The 24584-nt window shown below is 41.5% G+C and overlaps 1 protein-coding gene across 2 annotated transcripts; it reads left to right on the top strand.

The window, feature by feature from the left end:
- The first annotated feature begins 7141 nt into the window (after positions 1-7141).
- On the top strand, positions 7142-24067 carry dapp1 (dual adaptor of phosphotyrosine and 3-phosphoinositides). 2 transcript variants are annotated; one of them, XM_080413967.1, is made up of 9 exons: positions 7142-7269; positions 9374-9496; positions 11001-11134; positions 12139-12269; positions 13644-13691; positions 14939-15001; positions 17992-18077; positions 22231-22318; positions 22939-24067. In XM_080413967.1, exons 1-9 carry the CDS (start codon positions 7214-7216, stop codon positions 22960-22962), a joined length of 753 nt encoding a protein of 250 aa, XP_080270093.1. In that variant the 5' UTR covers positions 7142-7213; the 3' UTR covers positions 22963-24067. The 2 variants fall into 2 exon arrangements, with proteins under 2 accessions (XP_080270093.1, XP_080270094.1); XM_080413968.1 differs by lacking the exons at positions 22231-22318; positions 22939-24067 and adding an exon at positions 18502-18579 and having other exon boundaries at positions 17992-18081.
- The last annotated feature ends 517 nt before the right edge of the window (positions 24068-24584 follow it).

Genomic DNA, 24584 nt, shown 5'->3' with positions numbered 1-24584 from the left:
GGTCTGAAACTGTTGAGAAATAGAACCAAAATGGACCCTTACAGGTTTGTAACTCTGAGAGTGGTAACAAATGGTTTGTGCACTAAATAAGTTGTATCGAATGGGGGGGGGCCTGTGGTCTTAACTGGGGGGGTCCTTGAAATGAATGAAAAGGTTGAGGATCATCAGTGGATTATACAGACTGGAGCTGAACTGAATAGCAAAGGGCCCCTCGACCCCGTCACAAAGGTCAAGGGGGTCCAAAGCGAAGTCCAGGAAAAGTGGCTGAAGTGATGAATCCATCAATCGATGAAAGACGCCACTGATTGGAAACGTGTGCAGACATTTTGAGAAGTCTGTCTGTCTGTCTGTCTGTCTGTCTGTCTGTCTGTAACCTATCTGCAGTGGTGGAAAAAGTACTCACATTCTTTACTTAAGTAAAAGTACCAATACTGCAATATAAAAATACTCTGTTACAAGTAAAAATCCAAAATTAAACATTTACTTGAGTAAAAGTACAAAAGTATTGGCATCAAAATGTACTTAAAGTACCAAAAGTAAAAGTACTAAATATTTGAAAATAGCCGATCTACAAGCTCACAACGCGTCGCGATGCGACGCGTTGAGAGCTTGTAGATCGGCTATTTTCAAATAGCCTAGGTATAAAATAGGGTTAAAGTGGTTAATGTATGTTTCATTATATCATAATTTACATCTGAAAAGTAACTAGTACTTAGTTACTTTCCACCACTGCCTATCTGAGCCACTATCACAGATCAAATCCAGCCGTTCACTGTAGGGGAAAGTGTTGAATATCGTCGCCGTCGGGTGGAAACATTGTAGGTCCAAACCGTTTCTTTTCGGGGAAATGGAGAAAAAATAATGTAGTTACTATTTTCACGAGCTCTTTTCATCTTTTTTTAAGATTTATTTTTGTTTGTTTTTTTTGCCTTTAGTGACAGGACAAGTAGGCTGACAGGAAATGGGGAGAGAGAGAGAGATGGGGAGCGACATGCGGCAAAGGCCGTCGGGATCTAGGCCTGTCCCCGACTAAGGATTTGTTTAGTCGACTCTAATTGGCGACTAATTGCCAATAGTCGACTGGCAGTCGACTAATAAAAATAAAATAAAAACTTTTTTTTTTTCTTTTTTTTTTTTGGGGCCAAAATACATTTTATTTCAAAGGGCCAAGTCTACACAGTTTGTTTTGTCTCCAGCAGAGTTTCTAGAGTCTCTATCTCTCTCTGGAAGAGGTTGCACATGAACTCTGCAGCCGCACTGAGGCGCTCCAACACAAACAATACCAATACAAAGACGAGGAATAAGAAGAATAAAGTGGAAGTTACGTGTGGTTCCAGGTGTAGACTTGGCCAAAAAACTATTTAAAACATTTTTGGCCCTTAACCCTTTAAGACCTGAGAAGATTCTAGAAATGTCTTCTAAATCCTAAAAAAAAATGGGAAAAAAAACCCAATTTTTTTTTCCCTCGATTTTTCAAAAATAGCAGATCTACAAGTTCATAGCCGCGCTATGAGCTTGTATATCTGCTATTTTTGAATAGCCTAAAGAAATCTAAAGTGACACAGATGCGTTCCAGGTATCAATGGGTTAAAAAATGGTTTTTTTTTTTTTCGACTAGTGTTGACTAAGAGACACTTAGTCGACTCGGACCCCCCGCGACTAACCAGTCGACTAGTCGACTTAGTCGAGGTCAGGCCGACTCGAATCCGAACCCGTGACGTGACGTGCTGTCAGGCTACACTGAGCCTATAGGTGCCTGGAGCGCTACGCCAGCGTGTCCAGGCCCGGTTTCATATTTTTAACCTCTTATTTTTTCCAAAATAGGTAAAATAGTCAAACTACAAGCTCACGGCGCATCGCTCGTAGATCTGCTATTTTTTGATACAAGGTTTCTTCCCGACAGCGACGACGTTGCAAAACTTTTCCAAAAATGTATCCACTGACATTGTTGCCCAGGCATTAGTGATGCACGGGTCGGGTTTTTTCATGACCCGCCACGCCACGGAACTCAGCCCGCCCCGCGAACCCATATTGAGCCCCGCGGGTCGTACCTATAACTCTGTAAAATCAAGGTTAGAAAAGAATCTTCATGTATGCACCCCAAGTGTATTCAAACTGTTTTATTGTTATTATTCTTATTCTTATCAGGAATAAAGACAAAACAAGAGCATATTTTTATTTTTCTTCTTTTTTTGCGTGTGAGAGCGGCTGACCCGCTCACCAGCAGCCCGCATAATTGCCTCTGAAATCCTGACTCGACCACCCCGCGCCGCGGGTTGACCCGCGGGTTACGGGTCGGCCCGCGCATCACTGTCTACCAGGCATCTATAAACACTGATTAACATGATAACCTGTGCACAGCTGAGCCATGCTTGGTGTTTCGACACCCCCCTGTGGACAAAATGTGCGGAGAGAGTGACACACATAACAGACAAAATCCCCTTTCCCACATGGAATCCATAACATATTATATCTGGATATGCAATATCCAGTATAGGCACTGCAGTGGACAGACATGTACACACATCTAACTCCTTTATGGAGAACTCCCCACATTACATACGATTGTTACAGGGCCCCCAAATAATTGTCAAAATACTTAATTGATAATAATATTTTCTTAAAAACCTTGAACATTTTGTTTTCATTGAAATTAGATTTTCAAGTGATCCCTGATCCAGGAGAGGTTGAGAACCCCATGTTTGCGTATTAAATACGAGGCGGAAGATTGTAATGTAGACGAGGATGTCATTTCATCCTGCATGGACAGCAGTTAAAAACATTTTCGGAGTCGATCTAATTCCAAGAAATGTCTTATTTTTTTTTAATGCTGTATTCGCTGTTTTGCTTGCTCTGTTCTCCAAATGTTCAGTGGGCAAAATATGACACCATTTCAGGTTTTAACACGTCACTTTCATCATGTGAGCACACTGTCATAATAACACGACTTAAATCTGACGCTTTCATTCCCACTTGAGCTGCGGGTGAAGATTTACGTACGCATGCCATGTGGATTTGTGCGTACGCATATGCGTTGGAGCAGGGGTCTTCAACAGGGGGTCCGGGACCCCTAGGGGGTCTTCAGAGTTACTACAGGGGGTCCGCCAAATCTTTGTGTGATATGATTTTTTTCTGAGGAGAACTTTAGCCAAAAATAGAAGATCTACAAGCTTGTGAGCTTGTAGATCGGCTATTTTTGGCAAAGAGGTGTTTGGTGTAGAGGGAAAAAAAGAGCCGACCAAGTAAACAAAAAAAGTTTAATCTGAAACCCAATTTTATACAATATAGAGGAGGGGGTCCCTGCTTCATCTCTCTCTCAGCTAGGGGGTCCTTGGCCTTTAAAAACGTTGAAGACCCCTGCGTTGGAGTTTTATGAACGAATGTCGATTTCTTTTAAAAATTCATTCCCACTTGAGCTGCGGGTGAAGATTTACGTACGTGAACGATACTACTGTAGGTCGAGATTCAAGATGAGTTCTTCGTGCAAGTGGGTGAGGGGGGGGGGGGGGCGATACAGAACCCTCATAGTGTAATTAATATCAGACGGATACGAGAGCACATGGCAGGTGACTAAACTATTGTTGAAACTGAACCTCTCGCTCATTTAGGAATGGAAAGTGAAATGATAAATGCCTTATTTATTGGTGGAAAGCTGTTAACTGTGTTCCTATGAGGCCTTCTGTCACTCTTTAACCACTGAAACCACCAGCATCCTTATTGTGGGGGAAGACTTTCGCTGGAAAATAGCCGATCAACAAGCATGTTGCCAGATTCTGTGGGAGAAACAAGCAACCAGGTCTAGGAAAACCAGCCCAAAAGAAGCGACTATGGGCCACATGAGCACTTTAACATATACATCAGCTATTTGAAAATAGCAGATCTACAAGCTCACAACGCGTCGCGAGCTTGTAGATCGGCTATTTTCAAATAAAATGTTGCGGGGGAAATTATAATAAGCAGATCTGGCAACCCTGAACACGTTGTGAGCTTGACGATCAGCTATTTTCAGCGAATATAATTTAATGTACAAAAACAGAAGAGCGCAATGAGTGCCCCTCCAAAAAGAAACGGTGGACACAGAGAATATAAGAACACAAGAACGCTCGCTCCAAAACACACTCGCCCCAGGTCAAATCAGGCGACCTCGAAACGGTTGCCACCAGGTATTCCTAAACGTAACCTCAGTATAACTATGCCGATACCCTAAACTTATTCCTATAACCTTAACCTCAGAAAAAGGAATGCAAGAACCGCTGGGGGGGGGGGGGGGCGAGCGGTCCACGGAAGAAATGGAGGGGAGTGTGTTTTGGGGGGGCGAGCGTTCCGGTTATACCGACGCAGAGAAGTGCTGAAGTGCGACGCTCTGGGAAGAGGAGTGCTCCAGCGCGTCTTTACCATAGAAATGCATGGCAGACTGGCACTGCCAGCAAAAAAATATATAATAATAATGCCTTCTGTGAATACGGCTGTGGACTTTTCAACAGTGCATTCCTTCTGTCTTCAGTTTGCACTGCGTTCTCGTGAACAACACAGGTACGCATGCAATGTGGATTGTGCGTATACGCATTATGCGTTGGAGCAGGGGTCTTCAACAGGGGATCCGGGACCCCTAGGGGGTCCTCAGAGTTACTACAGGGGGTCCGCCAAATCTTTGTGTGATATGATTTTTTTTTGTTTTTATATTAACCACTTGAACCCTCTAGCATCCCTTTTCTGAGGAGAACTTTAGAGGTGTTTGGTGTAGAGGGGAAAAAAGAGCCGACCAAGTAAACAAAAAAAGTTTAATCTGAAACACAATTTTACACAATATAGAGGAGGGGGTCCCTGCTTCATCTCTCGCTCAGCTAGGGGGTCCTTGGCCTGAAAAAGTTGAAGACCCCTGCGTTGGAGTTTTATGAACGAATGTCGATTTATTTAAATTTTGTCTTTTTTTTGCTTGGTTTATTTCGTTTTTTTTATTCAAAAGAGCTGTTACAATAGGTAGCTTTCTGTTTGTTTGTTTATTTTGTTTACCTGCTTTAAGCTGTAGTTGTTTTAAGAGAAATCTGCTGAGTCACATTGACTTGCATTTGGACGGGTTCTGTAAATCAGCGGTTCTCAAGGTGGGGTCTGGGGACTCTCAGGGGGGTCCTTGAGGGGTTTCCAGGGGGTCCCCATGGCTATATGATTGATAGATAGAAACCAAATGAACCCTTAAATGTCTGTAACTCTGAGAGAGTGCAAATGGTACCAAATGGACCTTTACATGTCTGTAACTCTGGGAGTGTGCAAATGGTACCAAATGGACCTTTACATGTCTGTAACTCTGAGAGTGTGCAAATGGTACAAAATGGACGGGTCCATTTGGTACCATTTGCACACTCAGAGTTCTAGGGGTCCGTGGCCTTAAAGGAGTAGTTCACACAAAAACAAATCTTATTTTCTATCAATTTACACACCCCATGAAGCCTTGAATTCATGGAAAGTTTTTAGTTTTTGAGCCATTCCTGAGCCAACAAACAGGTCATCAAGTTGACATTTCTGTATCTTTTAATAATAGCTGCTTTTCTTTAACAGGACTTATTGAAGCTTGTTGATTCTTTCCCTTTAAATGAGGACACACACACACAAGGCTGTTAAAGTTGGACCACAGTTCCATAGACGTTCCAGTATGTTAATGAACCTGTATAACCACCTGGCATGGGGAACCATAGACCGTGCATAGTTACCACATTCACACACACACACACACACACACACACACACACACACACACACACACACACACACACCTGTATTTACATACACACAGTCCAGCATCTAAAATTAACCCATTAAGACCGGGAATGCATCTGTGTCATTTTTAGATTTATTTGGCTATTTTTTTTTTATCTCGAAAATGTGTGCAAATCTTTTTTTTTAAATCAAGCGAACATTTTTAACTCCGATCTGTGCTTCTGGGGGTCCCTGGAACAACATTTTTGAGATGGGGGTCCGCGGCCAAATACATATCATTTGGGGGGTCCTTGACATGGAAAAGTTGGAGCACCACTGATATAGCAACATAGGTTTTTTTTTTTAAATACATTTTTTGGAGAATATATATTCAAAGATTTGCACACATTTTCACGATTGTTCTAAAATAGCAGTTCTGCAAGCTCATAGCGCGGCACTCGGTGCCGCGCTATGAGCTTGTAGATCTGCTATTTTTAGCCGAAAGAAATCTAAAGTGACACAGATGCGTTCCCGGATTGAATGGGGTAAAGTAAGATTTTTTAATCATAATAACACATACTACATGTGGACAATGTCTACTGTTCTACACATTCCATGGAAGGTACCTTGAAAACCACCATTGCAGTCAAACAGTCAAGATATGAGATAATGATGTATGTATGTTTATTATTAGTAGTATTTATGATGGATTGAACATGAATGATTGAAACACGATTTATAATTCCTGCCTTAATTTGTCTGACTTTGTAATAAATGTAATGTTATGACATCTTGTGTTAATTGGCACTAAATGGACAACTAAACAGCACAAGGCTCGTGTGTGTGTGTGTGTGTGTGCGTGCGCGTGCAGTGTTATTGATTTCTGAAAGTGACCTGATAAAGCTTTGACATCTTCACTACTTTTCAATCTCAGCACAATTCCATGTTTAGTTTTTCTCCAGTGAGGTCATACTTACACTTATCAAAACGAGTATACGGTAGGCTACTCACTCACTTAAATGATGACTTAATTGCGCTGCACAATTAAAAGTCAGCATTTTTTTCAAAGAGCGTTAATATTGCATAATAAAAACACCGGGAAGTGGTGTGAGCTTGTAGATCTGCTGCCTATTTATAAAAAGTAGAATATTTGCCTCCGAGATGTCGCTAGTGGGGTGGAAGTGAAAATGTTGAACATTGGAAACACTCATGTAATGTAAAGGAGAAAAAAACAAAACAACCTCAAAACTGTATTTAAATACAATATAGGCTACTTGTGAATTACTGTGTGTGTGTGTGTGTGTGTGTGTGTGTGTCACCAGGGGTTTGTATTTCCTCTTTTTTTGTTTTTTATTTCTGTGGGTGTCTCCTAATGTAGGCTACAGCTGACAGTCTCCTCCTCCTGTCATAGGCTACACACATACAGCTGACAGTCTCCTCCTCCTGTAGATTACACAGCAGCTGACAGTCAGCTCGTTCTACTGTTGCTCCAAACCCTCGCTCAGTCTACAGACGGACCATGAGTTACTACAGTGACTCTTCTGATGAGATCAGCGATGAACTGGAGACTCTGGGGTAAGAAGACAGCTATCACTGGACTAGTAGAACAATCAATAATCTTATTGCACTTTGTGTGGATCGTGTTAAAAGGCTCATATGTGCGTCCTAAGTTCCTAACTAGTGTGTAGCCTGTGGTTAACTGACAGACAGCGGCTCCCCTGCTGTGTTTATTGTGACATGCTTTCAAATGGCGACATTTACAGCTCAGTTTGCAAAATCCTGACATGGTTCCCTCGTCAAATAGCTATAGATTTTTATTTTGATATTTTTTCACTGTAAACCCTTAGATCTTTTTGTAGCCTAATAAGAAGTGTCCTCTCTTCATTTGGTTTAATTCATTTCTATCTGACAGATAGATATGGACCTGATTTTACAAGAGAAAAATAAAGCTATCAACTAATAGGATAGGCTGATAAGTGATATCTATGTTTTTGCTAAAAACAAAACATTTTTGTTAAAAAGTTATATTCTAATAGTAATCATTGCTATAGAGTGTTCAGTAACAGGGCTCTCCCTGACTCTCCACCTCTTTTAATATTTATCTTTTGTCAGCTTCAGCTTCATAGTGTTCCACTCAAAACATTGAGTATAGTACAGTCCATTTGAATCTAAATGTAATGATACAAGGTCAACCAATGGTTCCCAAAGTGGGGTCCGGAGTCTATTTTTGAGTCCTAGGGGTCCTTGAGGGGGTTCCAGGGGGTCCGCCGGAAAAATTAGGAACAATCCATTTGAAAAGATGGAAATAAATATCAATTTGGGGGTCCTTGGCATCGGAACCACTGATGCAGGCTAACAGATGCATGAGCTTATACACATATAAAATACACTTTCAGATCCTGTTTACAGCACCTGTGAAAGTGACAACTTTATAAGATGGTATCATTTTGAACCTTCAGATGGTGTCATCTTAACCTGTCATTTCATTAACAGATGGTGTCATTTGAACCTTCAGATAGTATAATTTTATCCTTTAAACGATACAATCCCGGGAACGCATCTGTGTCATTTTAGATGTTTAGCCATAACCATTATTTTTATACTTTGGCTATTCAAAAATAACAGATCTACAAGCTGGTTTAGATCTGCTATTTTTGAAATGTTTTGAACATTTGTGCAAATCTTTGAATACAAATATATATATAATTGTTTTTGTAATAACTTTTTATTGACTTTTTTATACATTTTAAAACAAGCTTTTCAACTCAAATCTTTGCTTCTTGCGGGGGGGGGGGGCCTGGAACAACATATTTTGATGGGGATCAGTGGCCACAAACATATAATTTGTTTGAGCACCACTGATATAGAAACAATAGGTTTTCAGAAAAATGAAGTCACTTGTTGAGACATTTGACAGTAGCAAATGTTCGCTTTAAAAAATATATATTCAAAGATTTGCAAAAAATGTCTTGATTTTTCAAAAATAGCAGATCTACAAGCTCATAGCGCCGCGCTATGAGCTTGTAGATCTGCTATGTTTTAATAGCCAAAGTTTCCCGGTCTTAATGGGTTAATAGATGATATTATTTGAACCTTCAGATCGAATCATTTGAACCTTTTTAAATGGTGTGATTCTCACCTCCAGATGGTATCATTATGAGCTGTTATTTCATTAATACACAGTGGTGGAAAAAGTATGTTTTACTTAAGTAAAAGTATCACTACTGCAATGTAGAAGTACTCTGTTACAAGTTAAAGTCTGGAATTCTAAATTTACTTGAGTAAGAGTACAAAGGTATTGGTATCAAAATGTACTTAAAGCACCAAAAGTAAAAGTGCTAAAATGTTTGAAAATAGCAGATCTACAAGCTCACAACGCGTCGCGATGCGACGCGTTGTGAGCTTGTAGATCTGCTATTTTCAAATAGCCTAGGTATAAAATAGGGCTAAAGTGGTTAATGTATGTTTCATTATATCATAATGTATATCTGCAAAGTAACTAGTAACTAAAGTTTTCACATAATTGTAGTGGAGTAAAAGTACAATATTTGCCTCTGAGATGTAGCGGAGTAGAAGTAAAAGTATAGACAATTGGAAATACTCCAGTAAAGTCAAAGTTGAGTAAATGTGCTTAGTTACTTTTACACCACTGAATACATGGTGTGATCTTCACCTCCAGATGGTATCACTATGATCTGTCTCGTCATGCAGCGGAGGCTCTCCTCATGTCTAACGGTCGTGATGGCTCCTACCTGCTGAGGAACAGTAACAAGGGACCTGGCTGCTTCGCTATCTCTGTGAGGTACGTACTGTACCGTGCATGTTCTCTTTTTTTTTCATCTATCCGATCTACAAGTTCAAAACGCGTCTCGTTGTGAAGTGTTTTGAGCTTGTACATCTGCAATGTTTTGGTGAATGCCCCCGCCCCCCAATTTGTCCCCCACTCTGATCTTTTCTTTGCCCCTAACTCCCCGAACGGCCGGGTATGTCGGTGGACCTGGCTGCTGCAAGTGCATCGCTGCTTCAATCAGCACCAAATATGCACAAACACTGTTCAGTGGTCTGCCATGACATGAGAAAAGCCAACAAACCCACATTGCACACATATGGGGTACCAGCCTGATCTCACAGAATTTAGTATACATTGCACGGATCCAGTGCACGTCATTCCGTGCATGATAGTCGCCTAGAAAATCTGTGCATATTAGAAGACCCTCCAGGAAAACGCAGGCAAAAATCCTTGATTATGCGGGCTAAAACTCTTGATTATGCGGGCTAAAACTCTTGATTATGCGGGCTAAAATCCTTGATGTTGCGATGAAATATGCTTTTTTTTTGCAATTTTATGCGGTGAAATTGCGGAAAGTTGTGAAATATGCGAAATATGTGAAAAGTTGCGAAATATGCGGAAATATGCGAAGCGCATATTATGCGATGCGCATATTATGCGATGCGCATATTACGCTATATGATGCGCACATTATGCGATGCGATGCAGCCTTTTTGAAAAAACGTTACCCCCGCATAATTATGCCCCATTTTGCTGATTATGCGGTAAATTCTGCGATCGCATAATCGCATTTTTCCGGAGGGTCTAGCATATGTACGGCGAGTCCAACGGTGGGCGTAACCAGTTGCAACCCGGAAGCAGAGCAGTCCCCACAACAAAATTTATGATTCAGTGCCTATCGGTACATAACTCAAACGGCGCAGAGTAGGCTCAAGGGAACGTCGCAATGTTCGGGACGACAACTCGCTCGCTTTAGCTTGCTCGGTGGTCCCTCACGTGGCTCCAGTTCCCTTGAGACTGCGCGCCTCCGAAATGGTTTAGTCAATGGGGGAGATGCGAGGCGGCTATGCATGGATTTTCCAGTTGTCTATGCACGGAATGACACCTCCGTGCAATGTATACTGAGTCGTGTGAGATTGGGTTGGGGGGGTACGGCAGCAGTGTTATAGCAGTGTTTCACTGCTATGACACTTCAAATGGCCATACTTCGGAGACCATTGCTCTGATCAGCGCAACATAGGACTGGGTCTAGTTGAATAAAAATGCACTAAATAAATATACTCAAACATTTTAATAAAAGTTACAGAAAGTCATAGGTATAACAAGCCATCCAAGCGAAGATTTGTCAACAGTTTTTCAAAAATAGCCAAAAATGTGTACAAGTCATAATTGTTTAAAACGGTTCCTCTTTTTTTACGGGGGACCCCCTGGGACCACTGTCAGGGAGCCCCCTGGGGGGTCCCCCGGACCCCACTTTGAGAAGCAGTGCATTAAACAAACATGTTGTACGGCGCAGGGCGAAGGACTCGGTGAAGCACTTCCATGTGACCAGAAGAGACAACACCTACGTGTTTGGTTTCAACGAGTTTGCCTCCCTGCAGGACTTTGTCATCCACTTCGCCAACCAGCCTCTAGTGGGCAGTGACACAGGTATGGCATTCTTTTATACTTTGGCTGTTCAAAAATAGCAGATCTACAAGCTCATAGCGCGGCACTCCGCGCTATGAGCTTGTAGATCTGCTATTTTTGAAAAATACCAAATACCTAATTTATAATTTTGGAGGTCCTTGACATGAAAAAGTTTGAGAACCACTGATTATAGAAACACAGACACAACAGTGGTTCTCAACACTGGGGGGCTGTGAGTATATTGCAAGTGCCCCCCCCCCCCCCCCCCAATACAAAACACTAAGAGTTTAATCCAGGGGTCTTCAACAGGGGGTCCAGGACCCCTAGGGGGTCCTCAGAGTTACTACAGGGGGTCCACCAAATCATTGTGTGATAGGAACTTAGTTTTTTTCATTTGAACTACTTGAACCCCAGCATCCCTATTCTAAGGACAACTTTAGCCGAAAATAGCCGATCTACAAGCTCACAACGCCTCGCGCTGCGAGGCGTTGTGAGCTTGTAGATCGGCTATTTTCGGTAAAGAGCCCCTCTCTTTACCGAAAAAGAGCAGACTTAGTACAGAGTGAAACGTTGAAGACCCCTGGTTTAATCATTAAAATATTAGTGTTTAATCAGATTATATAACATTAATATTAACAAATGAATGTAAATTCAATCCTGTCCCGTCCCGTCCTGTCCTGTGCTGTCCCTGTGCTGTCCCTGTCCTGTCCCTGTCCTGTCCCTGTCCTGTCCCTGTCCTGTCCCATCCCTGTCCTGTCCCTGTCCTGTCCTGTCCCTGTCCCTGTCCCTGTCCCTGTCCCTGTCCCTGTCCTGTCCCTGTCCTGTCCCGTCCCTGTCCCGTCCCTGTCCCGTCCCTGTCCTGTCCTGTCCCTGTCCCTGTCCCTGTCCCGTCCCTGTCCCGTCCCTGTCCCGTCCCTGTCCCGTCCCTGTCCCGTCCTGTCCTGTCCCTGTCCCTGTCCCTGTCCTGTCCTGTCCCTGTCCTTGTCCTTGTCCTTGTCCCTGTCCTGTCCTGTCCTGTGGAGCAGGAACTCTGCTGGTCCTCAGCTGTCCGTATCCCAGGAACGTGGAGGAACCGTCCATCTATGAGTCGGTCAGAGTTCACACCGCCATACAGACGGGACGCACCGACAGCGACCTGGTGGCCAACGCCCCCTCTGTAAGACAACACATACACGCACACACGCGCACGTGCACACGCGCACACACACACACACACACACACACACACACACACACACACACACACACACACAGTGTTGATTTCGTCGACTAAAACTATGACGAAAAATGTTCACTACCTTTTTCACTGACGAAAACTAATGAAAAACGAAATAAAAACTAAGCTATGATGACTAAATATATTGACAATTTCATCAACAAATAAAAACTAGACTAAAATGTTAGTGAGGAACGAGTGGAGAAGACAAGTAATTTTATGTTTATAGCAGATCTACAAGCTCGCAGATCTACAAGCTCACAACGCGTCGCGCTGCGACGCGTTGTGAGCTTGTAGATCTGCTATTTTCAGCATGCAACCAAGTGTAAAATCAGCCATTACGACGCCATCAAGGCACCGCCAACATACATTTTAGTAGACTAAATCAACTGTAGATTTAGTCGACTATAATCTTATGATATTTAGTCGACTAAAACTAGACTAAAACTAAAACATGTCAGATTACTAAAATATGACTAAAACTAAATGGAATTTGGTTCGAAAGACTATGACTAAAACTAAAACAAAATTTACTGTCAAAATCAACACTGCAGACTGCACACGCACGCACGCACGCACGCACGCACACACGCACACACAGGCACACGCACACACGCACACACACGCACAATGAAAGCAGTGTCTGTTTTAGCCAATATGAGGTTTCTGTAGTATATATTGTAGTACAGGGGTGCCAGTAGATCACAAAGGCTGTGCAGGTAAAAATATAAGACAGATAATGTATGAACAAAAATCACAAAACTCCTCTTTTTGGCATCTGCCACTTGGGTTAAGATGACTTGATAGATTGACATGAAGAAGAGCCCGTCAGCTCCTTCCACAGCTTCTGTAACAGGCAAACCCCCACAATGCAATGCTTTGTTTTCAAGAGTGTTGCTAAATATATGCGAGGCAAAGAACCCAAAAACCTACCACTTCCATACAAAATGGGAGGAAGGCTTCCCCCCCCCCCCCCCCACACACACACACACACACACACACACACACACACACACACACACACACACACACACACACACACACACACACACACACACACACACACACACACACACACACACACACACACACACACACTATTTCCATTTCGAAGTGCTATTCCAAATTTCTTTCAGCAATGGGATAATATTTTTTTCAGGGAAGATCTTTTAGAGCTGGTCTTTTTAAAAACGGTTCTCAATTCAAAAAAAGTGGGACACCCCTTTAGTAGTATATTTGGGGAAGATGTAGTGAACATGTGTGTTTGTTCATATGGAGCTACAGTAACATGTGAATGTATTATTTTCCCCACAGCTGGGCACAAAAGAGGGCTATCTGGTCAAACAAGGAGCTGTAGTGAAGGTAGGTTTAAAGGGACATTTCGCTGATTTTGCATCAAACCCCTATTTTTATCTAGGTCTACGACCCGTAAACATGATCCTGGTGTGTTTTTTGTGTTTTATCTGTATTTTGAGATATGTATCCATATCCTCAGAAACTATGAGTCATTTGACTCATAGTCTCTTAATCTCACCTTATTTCCTGACTACAATGTAGACCACACCCCCACGCAGCCTCCCCTCCCCACAAGGAAGGGCAGTGCCCCAAAGCATTATGGTCATTGTAGTAATGCAGCAGTCCAGTCAAACACACAGACTTCTATATTTTTCTGGCCATAGGGTGCAAATTTCTAATTTTGCTACCTACTACAAATATTATTAACATTTTACAAAAGTAACATTTGTAAAATCCCCAGGAGCAAAGATTTAAATAATATACATATTCAAAGATGAACCCAGAGACGAAGCACTATTGAACAGTATGCACACAATACAGTTAAAGGGTAAGACCACTTTGGTAGAGGTTTGGGTTGTGTAGTTACCTTGCCATGATGTAACTCCAAAGGTGGTCAAGAAATCAAAAATAATTGCTCCATTGATTAGAAATTGATAATTCAAAATATGCTCCTCATTGACTTACATTGTACGGTAAAACAGCTCTCAAAGTCACTCTTTTAGCACATAAATGAACACAAACAGAGCTGATTCAGACAATATAGAGCATCACCAAACCCACTACTGTTTGTTTTTTTCATAAAAATGTCAACTTCCTGTTGATTTTACTATTTGAAGATCTGGATCCGGATCCGCGGATCCAGTCCAGGTTTTCTACTTATTAAAAATGGCAAAATCAACAGGAAGTTGACATTTTTATTTAAAAAAAAAACAGTACTGGGTTTGGTGATGTTCTATATTGTCTGAATCAACTTTGTTTGCGTTCGTTTATGTGCTAAAAGAGTGACTTTGAGAGCTGTTTTACCGTACAATGTAAGTCAATGAGGAGCATATTTTGAATTATCAATTTCTAATCAATAGAGCAATCATTTTTTATTTCTTGCACACCTTTGGAGTTACATCATGGCAAGGTAACTACACAACCCAAACCTCTACCAAAGTGGTCTTACCCTTTAAGTATATGACAAAGAATGTATACCGTGCTGGGCTTTGTTCATAGAATATGTATGGTATGTAAGTTGTCAGTATGTACTGTACATTAAACTATGATGTATGCTGTATAATAGCAGTTGTGTTATTGTATTATTATTACAGAGCTGGAAACAGAGATGGTTCACCGTGAACAGATACGACCTCAAGTACTTCAAAGATAAAATGGTAGGTTTGGAAACGTTGGAAGAGTTTTATGGGTTGTTTTTGTGAATTAACTTTATAGAAATAGCATTTTGAGTAACGGTATCTTCCAATGCATGTACACTACTGTGTGTGTGTGTGTGTGTGTGTGTGTGTGTGTGTGTGTGTGTGTGTGTGTGTGTGTGTGTGTGTGTGTGTGTGTGTGTGTGTGTGTGTGTGTGTGTGTGTGTGTGTGTGTGTGTGTGTGTGTGTGTGTGTGTGTGTGTAAACTTGGTGCCAATCCCATCAGACATACGTGTTGTAATGGTGTTATTCAGTTTGTTCAGTGCTGGTGTTTGAGACTTGGATTTGAGCTAAAAAGCATTATTTTACACTTTGGCTATTCAAAAATACCAGATCTACAAGCTTGTAGATCTGCTTGTAGCGAGCTCGGTCGTATACGGTCGGCTTTCGACCTTTCAGGTAGCAGCAGGCTGGCATAGAGGAGATAGAGCTCTCTGGCCGTGTTGATTTTGTCGACTAAAACTATGACGAAAAATGTTCCTCGACTACCTTTTTTCACTGACAAAAACGAAATAAAAACGAAATAAAACTAAGCTATGATGACTAAGGCTAAATATATTGACAATTTCGTCAACAAATAAAAACTAGACTAAAATGACTAGTGGAGAAGAGATCATTTTATTTTTGGTTGCGCTCGGGTGTTGCGCTCTGAAAATAGCCGATCTACAAGCTCACAACGCGCCGTTGTGAGCTTATAGATCGGCTATCTTCAGCATGCAACCAACTTTAGAATCAGCCATTACGACGCCATCAAGGCACCGCCAAAAATACATTTTTGGCGACTAAATAAACTGTAGATTTAGTCGACTATAATTTTAGGATATTTAGTCGACTATAATTTTAGGATATTTAGTCAACGAAAACTAGACAAAAACAAAAACTTTTGAGAAGACTAACATTATGACTAAAACTAAATAAAAATTTGCAAAATCAACACTGCTCTCTGGTTGGCTGATATAGGGACCCTTTCTAAAATGCGGTAGATTTATTTTGTCTGAATACAGCTCATATGCATGTTATATACATATTACTACAGCTCATATGCATGTTATATACATATTACTACAGCTCATATGCATGTTATATACATATTACTACAGCTCATATGCATGGTACATACATATTACTACAGCTCATATGCATGGTACATACATATTACTACAGCTCATATGCATGGTATATACATATTACTACAGCTCATATGCATGGTACATACATATTACTACAGCTCATATGCATAGTATATACATATTACTACAGCTCATATGCATGGTATTACAGGTAATTTGGCATTCCAGGTAAATTGGAAAAGAAGCGCTTGTTTTCACCGCCCCCCAGGCAATTCTTTAGAATCAACGCTAGAGGGCAATGCAAGCCAGACATGAGCCCCACACCACACACGCACGCATGCACACGTGCACAAACGAGCACGCACACACGCATGCGCACACACGCACACACACACACACACACACACACACACACCCGCGAACAGCCTTATTCCATGCAGTTGAAGCACAAGGGAGCGAGGGGGCGGTGCTGGCGGGCTATGTTAGTGCAGTGAGTGGCAGTTGGGGCAAACGCAGTCCCCACAACATCATTTACGATTCTGTGCCTATCGGTACATAACTCGGACGACGCTTAGTCGACTAGCAAACCATCGGCCGGTCGTCGCGGGCACTCGCGCCTGGAGGCGCTCGGGCGCGACTCCTCGGCCTCAAGGTCTGCTGAGTCGGCGCGCCTCCGTCATGGTCCAAAACTATACTTTATCGGCGAAAAAAAGTAGTCCGTGGTTGTTTGAAAAAGTAATGTCCCAAGCGAGAGTCAAAACCAGAATCCCAGTGGTAGTGGATAAAAACAAGCGCTCCCCTTCCAATTTACCTGGAATGCCAATTTACCTGTGACATATACATATTACTACAGCTCATATGCATGGTATATACATATTACTACAGCTCATATGCATGGTATATACATATTACTACAGCTCATATGCATGGTATATACATATTACTACAGCTCATATGCATGGTATATACATATTACTACAGCTCATATGCATGGTATATATGTTACAGGTAAATTGGCATTCCAGGTAAATTGGAAAAGAAGCGCTTGTTTTCACCGCCCCCCAGGCAATTCTTTAAATAAATTTTGGGGTCCTTGACGTGAAAAAGTTTGAGCACCACTGACATAGTAGCATACGTAAAAACATTTTTTTTTAGGATTTAGAAGATATTTTGTAGAATTGGCGTCAGGTCTTAATGGGTTAGTAAAGTGATAGTGATGTAAAGGGAAGTAAAGTGATTGATTGATTGATTGATTGAGTGTTAATTATTTTAAATATGAAAGATATGATTCACCAAAATAGTATAAATACAGATACAACCTTGTGCCCGTGCCCTAAGCGCCCATAATTTCTGAAATTATTTAAGCGTGTACTCGTTCACGTGTTTGTTGTTGAAAAGAGTCAGTGTGTGGTTTTAGTTAGATGGTAGCCTATGGGCGCTGGGGGGCGTGTTCTCTCCTCCGCGTCACCAGTGCCCATACCCTAGGTGGGGTTGGTGAAAGGGCCTACTCTGTGTGGAGTTTGCATGTTCTCCCCGTGTCTCCTAGGGTAGTTAATACCCTCACAAAAAAACATGTAGTAATCCTGGTCACTATACTGCCTCCCCCTGGTCAGCCGGGGCGCCTGATGGAGGGGAAGGGAACTGGTTGGAATAACGTGTTCCTTCCACGCGCTACGTCCAACCAGGGAAACTCCACCGGCTTCGAATGCTATCAATGCATTGAATGGGAGATTATCACGTTTTATCAGACCTTTGAATGGGCGAGTAGGCGACGAGTAGGCACGATTTAGACCTGTCTAACTGTAGTGTGTTGTCTCTCTCGCTCTCTTTCTGTCTCTCTCTCTCTCTCTCTCTCTCTCTCTCTCTCTCTGTCTCTGTCAGTTCGATGAGCCCATACGAACCCTGGACCTGAGGGCCTGCTCCGCTGTGCAGTTTGACTACTCCCAGGACAGAGTCAACTGTTTCTGGTGAGTGGAACCATTACACCAGGGGTGCCCAACCTTATTTGAACCAAGTCCTACTTTTAAAATGACCACCTAGCCAAGGGCTACCGTCAGTGACTCATGCACGCGAGCGTTTTTTGTGGTTGAAAAAAAGAAAAAAATCGGGTTTTTGCGGTTGTTTTCCCTTTTATTTCGGGTTTTTCTTACTTTCACTCGGTTAATTCAGATCCCAAAAATGTACTATATATGATAGATGTGTGGCAAAAGGGAAACGTCTCTTCTCCATTGAGAAATGGATAAGAAGAACCGTCGTCCTAAAACACCCTCGCCCCAGGTCTATTCCGGCGGCCTCGGTCTGCGGAAAAAATGGGGCAGTGTGTTTTAGGACGAGTTATACGTTTTCAAGCTGTGAAAAACCTCCGCCTCGTCCATTTTCTTTTTTCTTCAGGTCTAATCATTACACTATGTATGGGTCTTCAACAGGGGGGTCTGGGACACCTAGGGGGTCCTCAGACTCACGGGGGAGGGCCACCAAATATATGTGTGATAGGAACTTATTATATAAGTTAAAACATATTTTTTTACATTAACCACTTGAAACGTAGCATTCTTATCTTAGGGGAAAATGTGCAGAAAGACTGTTTTCAGCAAAGATATTTGGTTTATGTGTGTGTGTGTGTGTGTGTGTGTGTGTGTGTGTGGGGGGGGGACAGCAGAACAAGCGCAGAGCCAAAGGTGAAGTTTATTCAGAGAAAAGATCATGTGTAAAACAAATACTAATGACAAACAAGTGAAGCTATATATGCAATCTATGAAAAAGTATAATGTGCAACACAGTTTTATACAATATGTAGTGTGTGGGGGGGGGGGGGGGGGTGGGGGGGGGGGGGGGTGGGGGGTCCCTGCTTCATCTCTCTCTCAGCTAAGGGGTCTGTGGCTTGAAAAACGTTTAACTCTTTAAGACCAGGAACACATAGCTGTGTTCTATGAGCTATGAGCTTGTAGATCTGCTATTTTTGAAAACTCATGAAAAGTTGTGCAAATATTTGATTTTTTTTTTCTTTTTTTTTGTGGACATTTGTAACTCAAATCTTTGCTTCTGGGGGTTCCTGAAACTAAATATTTTACAAATGTTCAAAAAAAAAAAAAATACAATCCAAGATTTTGCCACGAATTTTCACGATAAAAAAAATAAATAGCAGATCTACAAGCTCATAGCGCGGCACTCGGTGCCGCGCTATGAGCTTGTAGATCTGCTATTTTTGAATAGCCAAATAAATCTAAAAAAATGACACACTACAGATGCGTTCCCGGTCTTAAAGGGTTAATAGCCCTGATTCAAGGCGTTTTACTGTTTACGGTTTTGGGAATCACTGGGTCTGTTCTCTTTTTTTTAATTTCTTTTTTTACGATACTGATAACAGCTGCATTGCATCAGAGTTGCGTTCAAATTCAGTCAAACTGAAGAACCGGTCTGAGCCTGTTGAACCACGTTGGCAGTAAATCTCTGCTCAAATGAATGTGTCCAGAAGAAGGAACCTCTCCCACAGGCCTATTCATCCAGAATAAATGTTTTCTGTTTATGATCGGGGGCCTTCTGCATTTTGAACAGTGGTAGTGCTTTGGAGTACTCGGATATTTTTACTTAAGTAAAAGTAACAATACCACGTTATAAAAAAATGCTCTGTACAAGTAAAACCGACTGTGTTCAAAATGTTACTTGAGTAAAAATACAAAAGTATTGGCATCAAAATAATACTTAAAGTACTAAAAGTAAAAGTACTAAAATGTTTGAAAATAGCAGATCTACAAGCTCACAACGCGTCGTCATGCGACGCGCTGTGATTTTGTAGATCTGCTATTTTCAAATAGCCTACGTAGGTGTAAAATGGGGCTAAATGTATGGTTTATAATATAATAATTTATATCTGCAAAGTAACTATAGTAACTAAAGTTTTCAAATAATTGTAGTGGAGTAAAAAAGTAAAAGTACAATTTACCTCTGAGATGTAGTGGAGTAGAAGTAAAGTAAAGTAAAAAACACAGCAAAAGTACAGCACTTGAGTAAATATACTTAGTTACTTTACACCACTCATTTTGAATGAATGGAATATTGCTTCAACATGAACCACTTAAACCACACTTTGTTGACTGGTGTTCCCCAAGGGTCTATACTAGTAGGCAGCCTATTCCCCTCCCCCCCTCTACGCCAAATCTCTTTGCCGAAAATAGCCGATCTACAAGCACACGTTGCGACGCGTTGTGAGCTTGTAGATCGGCTAATTTCGGCCAAAATGTAAGCCCTAGAATAGGGATGCGAATAGATTTCTAGTGTCAATACTGTTTGTAAGTGTTAAAGCGAACATTTGGGGGGAAACATTGGAGAAGGACAGTTATAAAGGACACATTGGGGACACAGCAGGGGACGAGGGTGACACTAAATGTAGGCTGGGTTCAGTCCTACACTACATGTTAAATCTGTGTCACACAAACTTCCGCTGGCCTTTCTGTTTTGACACAACAGGCACTTTTTTTTTGTAATTTTAGCAAGCGGTTACGTTTCACTTCCTCCTGGCAGTACAGGGACATTTTGACAAAGTGACAGCTGGTTGAGAAAAGAGGAAGTGCTGGCAGATGGAAGAAAGAAAACAGAAATGGAAGGACAAAAGCTTATCACTTCTTAGCAGTGGGTGGAAGGAAACTTGAGTACGTTTACTCAAGTACTGTACTTACTGTAAATAAAGTACAATTTTAAGGCACTTTAGGGGAAAAGGGGAAACTTTAGGGGAAAAGTCCAATTTTTCAATACTTTAATGCTTCTACTCCACTACATCTCAGAGGCAAATATTGTGCTTTTGTCAGTGAGATTTAGAGTTCAACTGAGTAATAGCTGAAGGGAAAGAGCGAAGGGGGCAAAACAGCCCATTGTTTGGGTGGAAGGCGTCCTTGATGAGGCCAAAGGACCCCTTAGCTGAGAGAGAGATGAAGCAGGGACCCCCTACTCTATATTGTATAAAATTGTGTTTCAGATTAAAGTTTTTTTTTTACTTAGTCTGCTCATTTTTCCCTCTACACCTACAGCCTCTTTGCCAAAAATAGCAGATCTACAAGCTCTCAACGCCTCGCAGCGCGAGGCGTTGAGAGCTTGTAGATCTGCTATTTTCGTCTAATGTTCCCCTCAGAAAAGAAATTCTAGGGTTCAAGTGGTTAATGTAAAAAAACTAAATCCTATCACACAAAGATTTGGCGGACCCCCTGTAGTAGCTCTGAGGACCCCCTAGGGGTCCCGGACCTTAGACTAACAGTGTTGGTGGTAGATGGACTCGATTAGTGTTGTTTTTTTGTAGAAGTTTGTCAGGGTCTGATGAGATAGTTAGTGGGGCTTTCCTACTTCTTCCACCACGTTTTTTTTTCATAATATGATGTAATTTTTGGACATCTTTGTAAAGTGACACACACAGAACTAACGGCCGGTGTTGATTTTGACAGCAAATTTTTATTTGGTTTTAGTCATATTTTAGTAATTCTGAAATGTTATAGTTTTTGTCTAGTTTTAGTCGACTAAATATCATAAGATTTTAGTCGACTAAATCTACGGTTGATTTAGTCGACTATAATGTATTGTGGCGGTGCCTTGATGGCGTCGTAATGGCTGATTTTACACTTGGTTGCATGCTGAAAATAGACGATCTACAAGCTCACAACTGCGACGCGTTGTGAGCTTGTAGATCTGCTATTTTCAGAGCGCAACACCCGAATGCAACCAAACATTAAATGACTTGTCTTTTAGTTCTACTGGATCTCTTCTCCACTAGTCCCTCACTAACATTTTAGTCTAGTTTTTATTTGTTGACGAAATTGTCAATATATTTAGTCTTAGTTTTAGTCATCATAGCTTAGATTTTATTTAGTTTTTATTAAGTTTTCGTCAGTGATAAAAGGTAGTCGACCAACATTTTTTGTCATAGTTTTAGTCGACGAAATCAACACTGCTAACGGTGATGACTCAGTAACAATAAACTGTGTGTGTGTGTGTGTGTGTGTGTGTGTGTGTGTGTGTGTGTGTGTGTGTGTGTGTGTGTGTGTGTGTGTGTGTGTGTGTGTGTGTGTGTGTGTGTGTGTGTGTGTGTGTGTGTGTGTGTGTGTGTGTGTGTGTGTGTGTGTGCGCGCGTGTCAGTCTGGTGTTCCCTGTCAGGACGTTCTATCTGTGTGCCAGGACGGGTGTGGAGGCAGACGAGTGGATCAGGATACTGCAGTGGAAGCTGGTCAGTCTTTACACCACATCTACTGTCCCTGTTGTTTTGAATTCGTTTTTAACCTTTAACCCATTAAGACCTGAAGCCGATTCTACAAAATAATGTCTCCTAAAATCCCAACAGTATTCTGAAAAAAAAACATGTTTCTATATCAGTGGTTCTCAATCTTTATCATGTCAAAGACCCCCAAAATGATATGTATTTGGCCACGGACCCCCATCTCAAAATATCTTTGTTCCAGGGACCCCCCCAGAAGCAAAGATTTGAGTTAAAAATGTTTGCTTTTTGATTTGCACACATTTTCAAGATTTTTCAAAAATAGCAGATCTACAAGCTCATAGCGCGGCACTCGGTGCCGCGCTATGAGCTTGTAGATCTGCTATTTTTGAATAGCCAAAGTGTCCAATCTGAAGAAGCTCTATAAAGATCAGTTCTCATCATACAAGTTGTTTGTTGTGTGTGTGTGTGTGTGTGTGTGTGTGTGTGTGTGTGTGTGTGTGTGTGTGTGTGTGTGTGTGTGTGTGTGTGTGTGTGTGTGTGTGTGTGTGTGTGTGTGTGTGTGTGTGTGTGTGTGTGTGTGTGTGTGTGTGTGTGTGTGTGTGTACTCACCATGATGGCTTTGTTTCCAGGCTCAGCTCAGAAAAGGTCGGTGACAGCCTAGGCTAGGCAGGCGGGACACAGGACAGCGCCACCACCAGGACAGAAGAGGGAGGGACGGACGGACGTCTCTGAACATGTGGACATTAACAAAAAACCTGAGTACAGTTTGCACTGTTGTTTTGGAGCAGTGGTTCTCAAACATTTTCATGTCAAGGACCCCCAAATGTGTTTGGGACCCCCATCTGAAAATATTATATGACAGGGACCCCCCCATACAATAATTATGTTATAAAATGTTTAAAAAACAGATTTGAAAATAGCAGATCTATAAGCTCGCAACGCGTTGCATCGCGAAGGGTTGTGAGCTTGTAGATCGGCTATTTTCAAGTATACCGATCTATTGTGGGGATTCTACAAATGTCTTCTAAATCCTAACAGTTTTTTGAAAAAACATATTTGCTATAATATCAGTGGTTCTCAAAAATTATATGGCCGTGGACCCCCCATCTCAAAATATTTTGTTCCAGGGACCCCCAGAAGTTGTAAGAGAGTCAGAAATGTTCGCTTTAAAAAACATATATTCAAAGATTTGCACACATTTTCACGATTTTTCTAAAATAGCAGATCTACAAGCTCATAGCACGGCACTCGGTGCCGCGCTATGAGCTTGTAGATCTGCTAATTTAATAAGTGGTTAAAGTGAAGCGAGCCCAATTAAGCAACACTTTAGAAACAAGCAAAAAAAAAATCACAAGCCGCAACTTCCAATAATATTTAGAAGCGACTTTACAGGAAAACAAGCCCAAAGTTGCTTATAATAAGCAGGCATGGCAACACTGGCTAGTATTTACACAATGGCTGCGCTGCCACCTTCTGGAACTATTCAGGATGTGCATCCAGGGCCGCATATCTGCTTTCTGTCAATATATATATTTTTTTCTTTTACACAGATATTTATATGAAATATAACTAGATGTTTTATTTACTGCTGCTCATAGCCTTGTATTGACCTACAGTATGTGTTTAGATGTGTTGTGTCTGACACAATGACTACCTTGTGTTGTGTATATGGATTGTATTGTAATTGTATTGTAATGAATTGCTCTGTTTTTGGTATCAATAAAGTTGTTTGAACGTGAATGGGAGATGGGCCATGATACTGACCATGATATGGTAAGACCATAAAAAATGTCATGCTATTGCATGTCCTCGAAAACCATAACAAAGTGAAAAGCGTTCACAGAAGGGTCAGAAATGTTATATATGGGGTTCAGGAGGGTTGTGCCAAAACGTAGTTTGAGATCCTCTGGACAAAGTTCTCCTATCATCCCAAATTCCCGACCTAAAGCGATCAGATCTCTGACTCTCTGGAATGTCCTCCCTGTGGAGATCTGCTGGAGGCAGTTGCACCACCTCACACTAAGTTCAAACTTAGCCTACTTATGGCTTAAATGGCTTCAGGGGTTGACACTAAGGTCTCAGAGGCACTTGCCCGTCGGGCAAGTGCAGGTCATGTTCTACTTGCCCACAGGTCTTGCCCACTTGCCCGAAAAGTAAATCGTCCTTTATAAAATGATGGTAAAATTAGAATTACCGTTCAATTTAACAAATGTTTTACTTTCTACTTGTGAATTATGGGGCTGCACGATAAAAAATGTCATACCTCAATATTTAT

Source organism: Gymnoscopelus braueri, assembly GCF_963280865.1.
Source record: "Gymnoscopelus braueri genome assembly, chromosome: 19".
In the NCBI taxonomy this organism is placed as follows: domain Eukaryota; kingdom Metazoa; phylum Chordata; class Actinopteri; order Myctophiformes; family Myctophidae; genus Gymnoscopelus; species Gymnoscopelus braueri.
The sequence above is the reverse complement of the archived record's forward strand: the minus strand, read 5'-3'. Positions and strand labels throughout refer to the sequence as shown.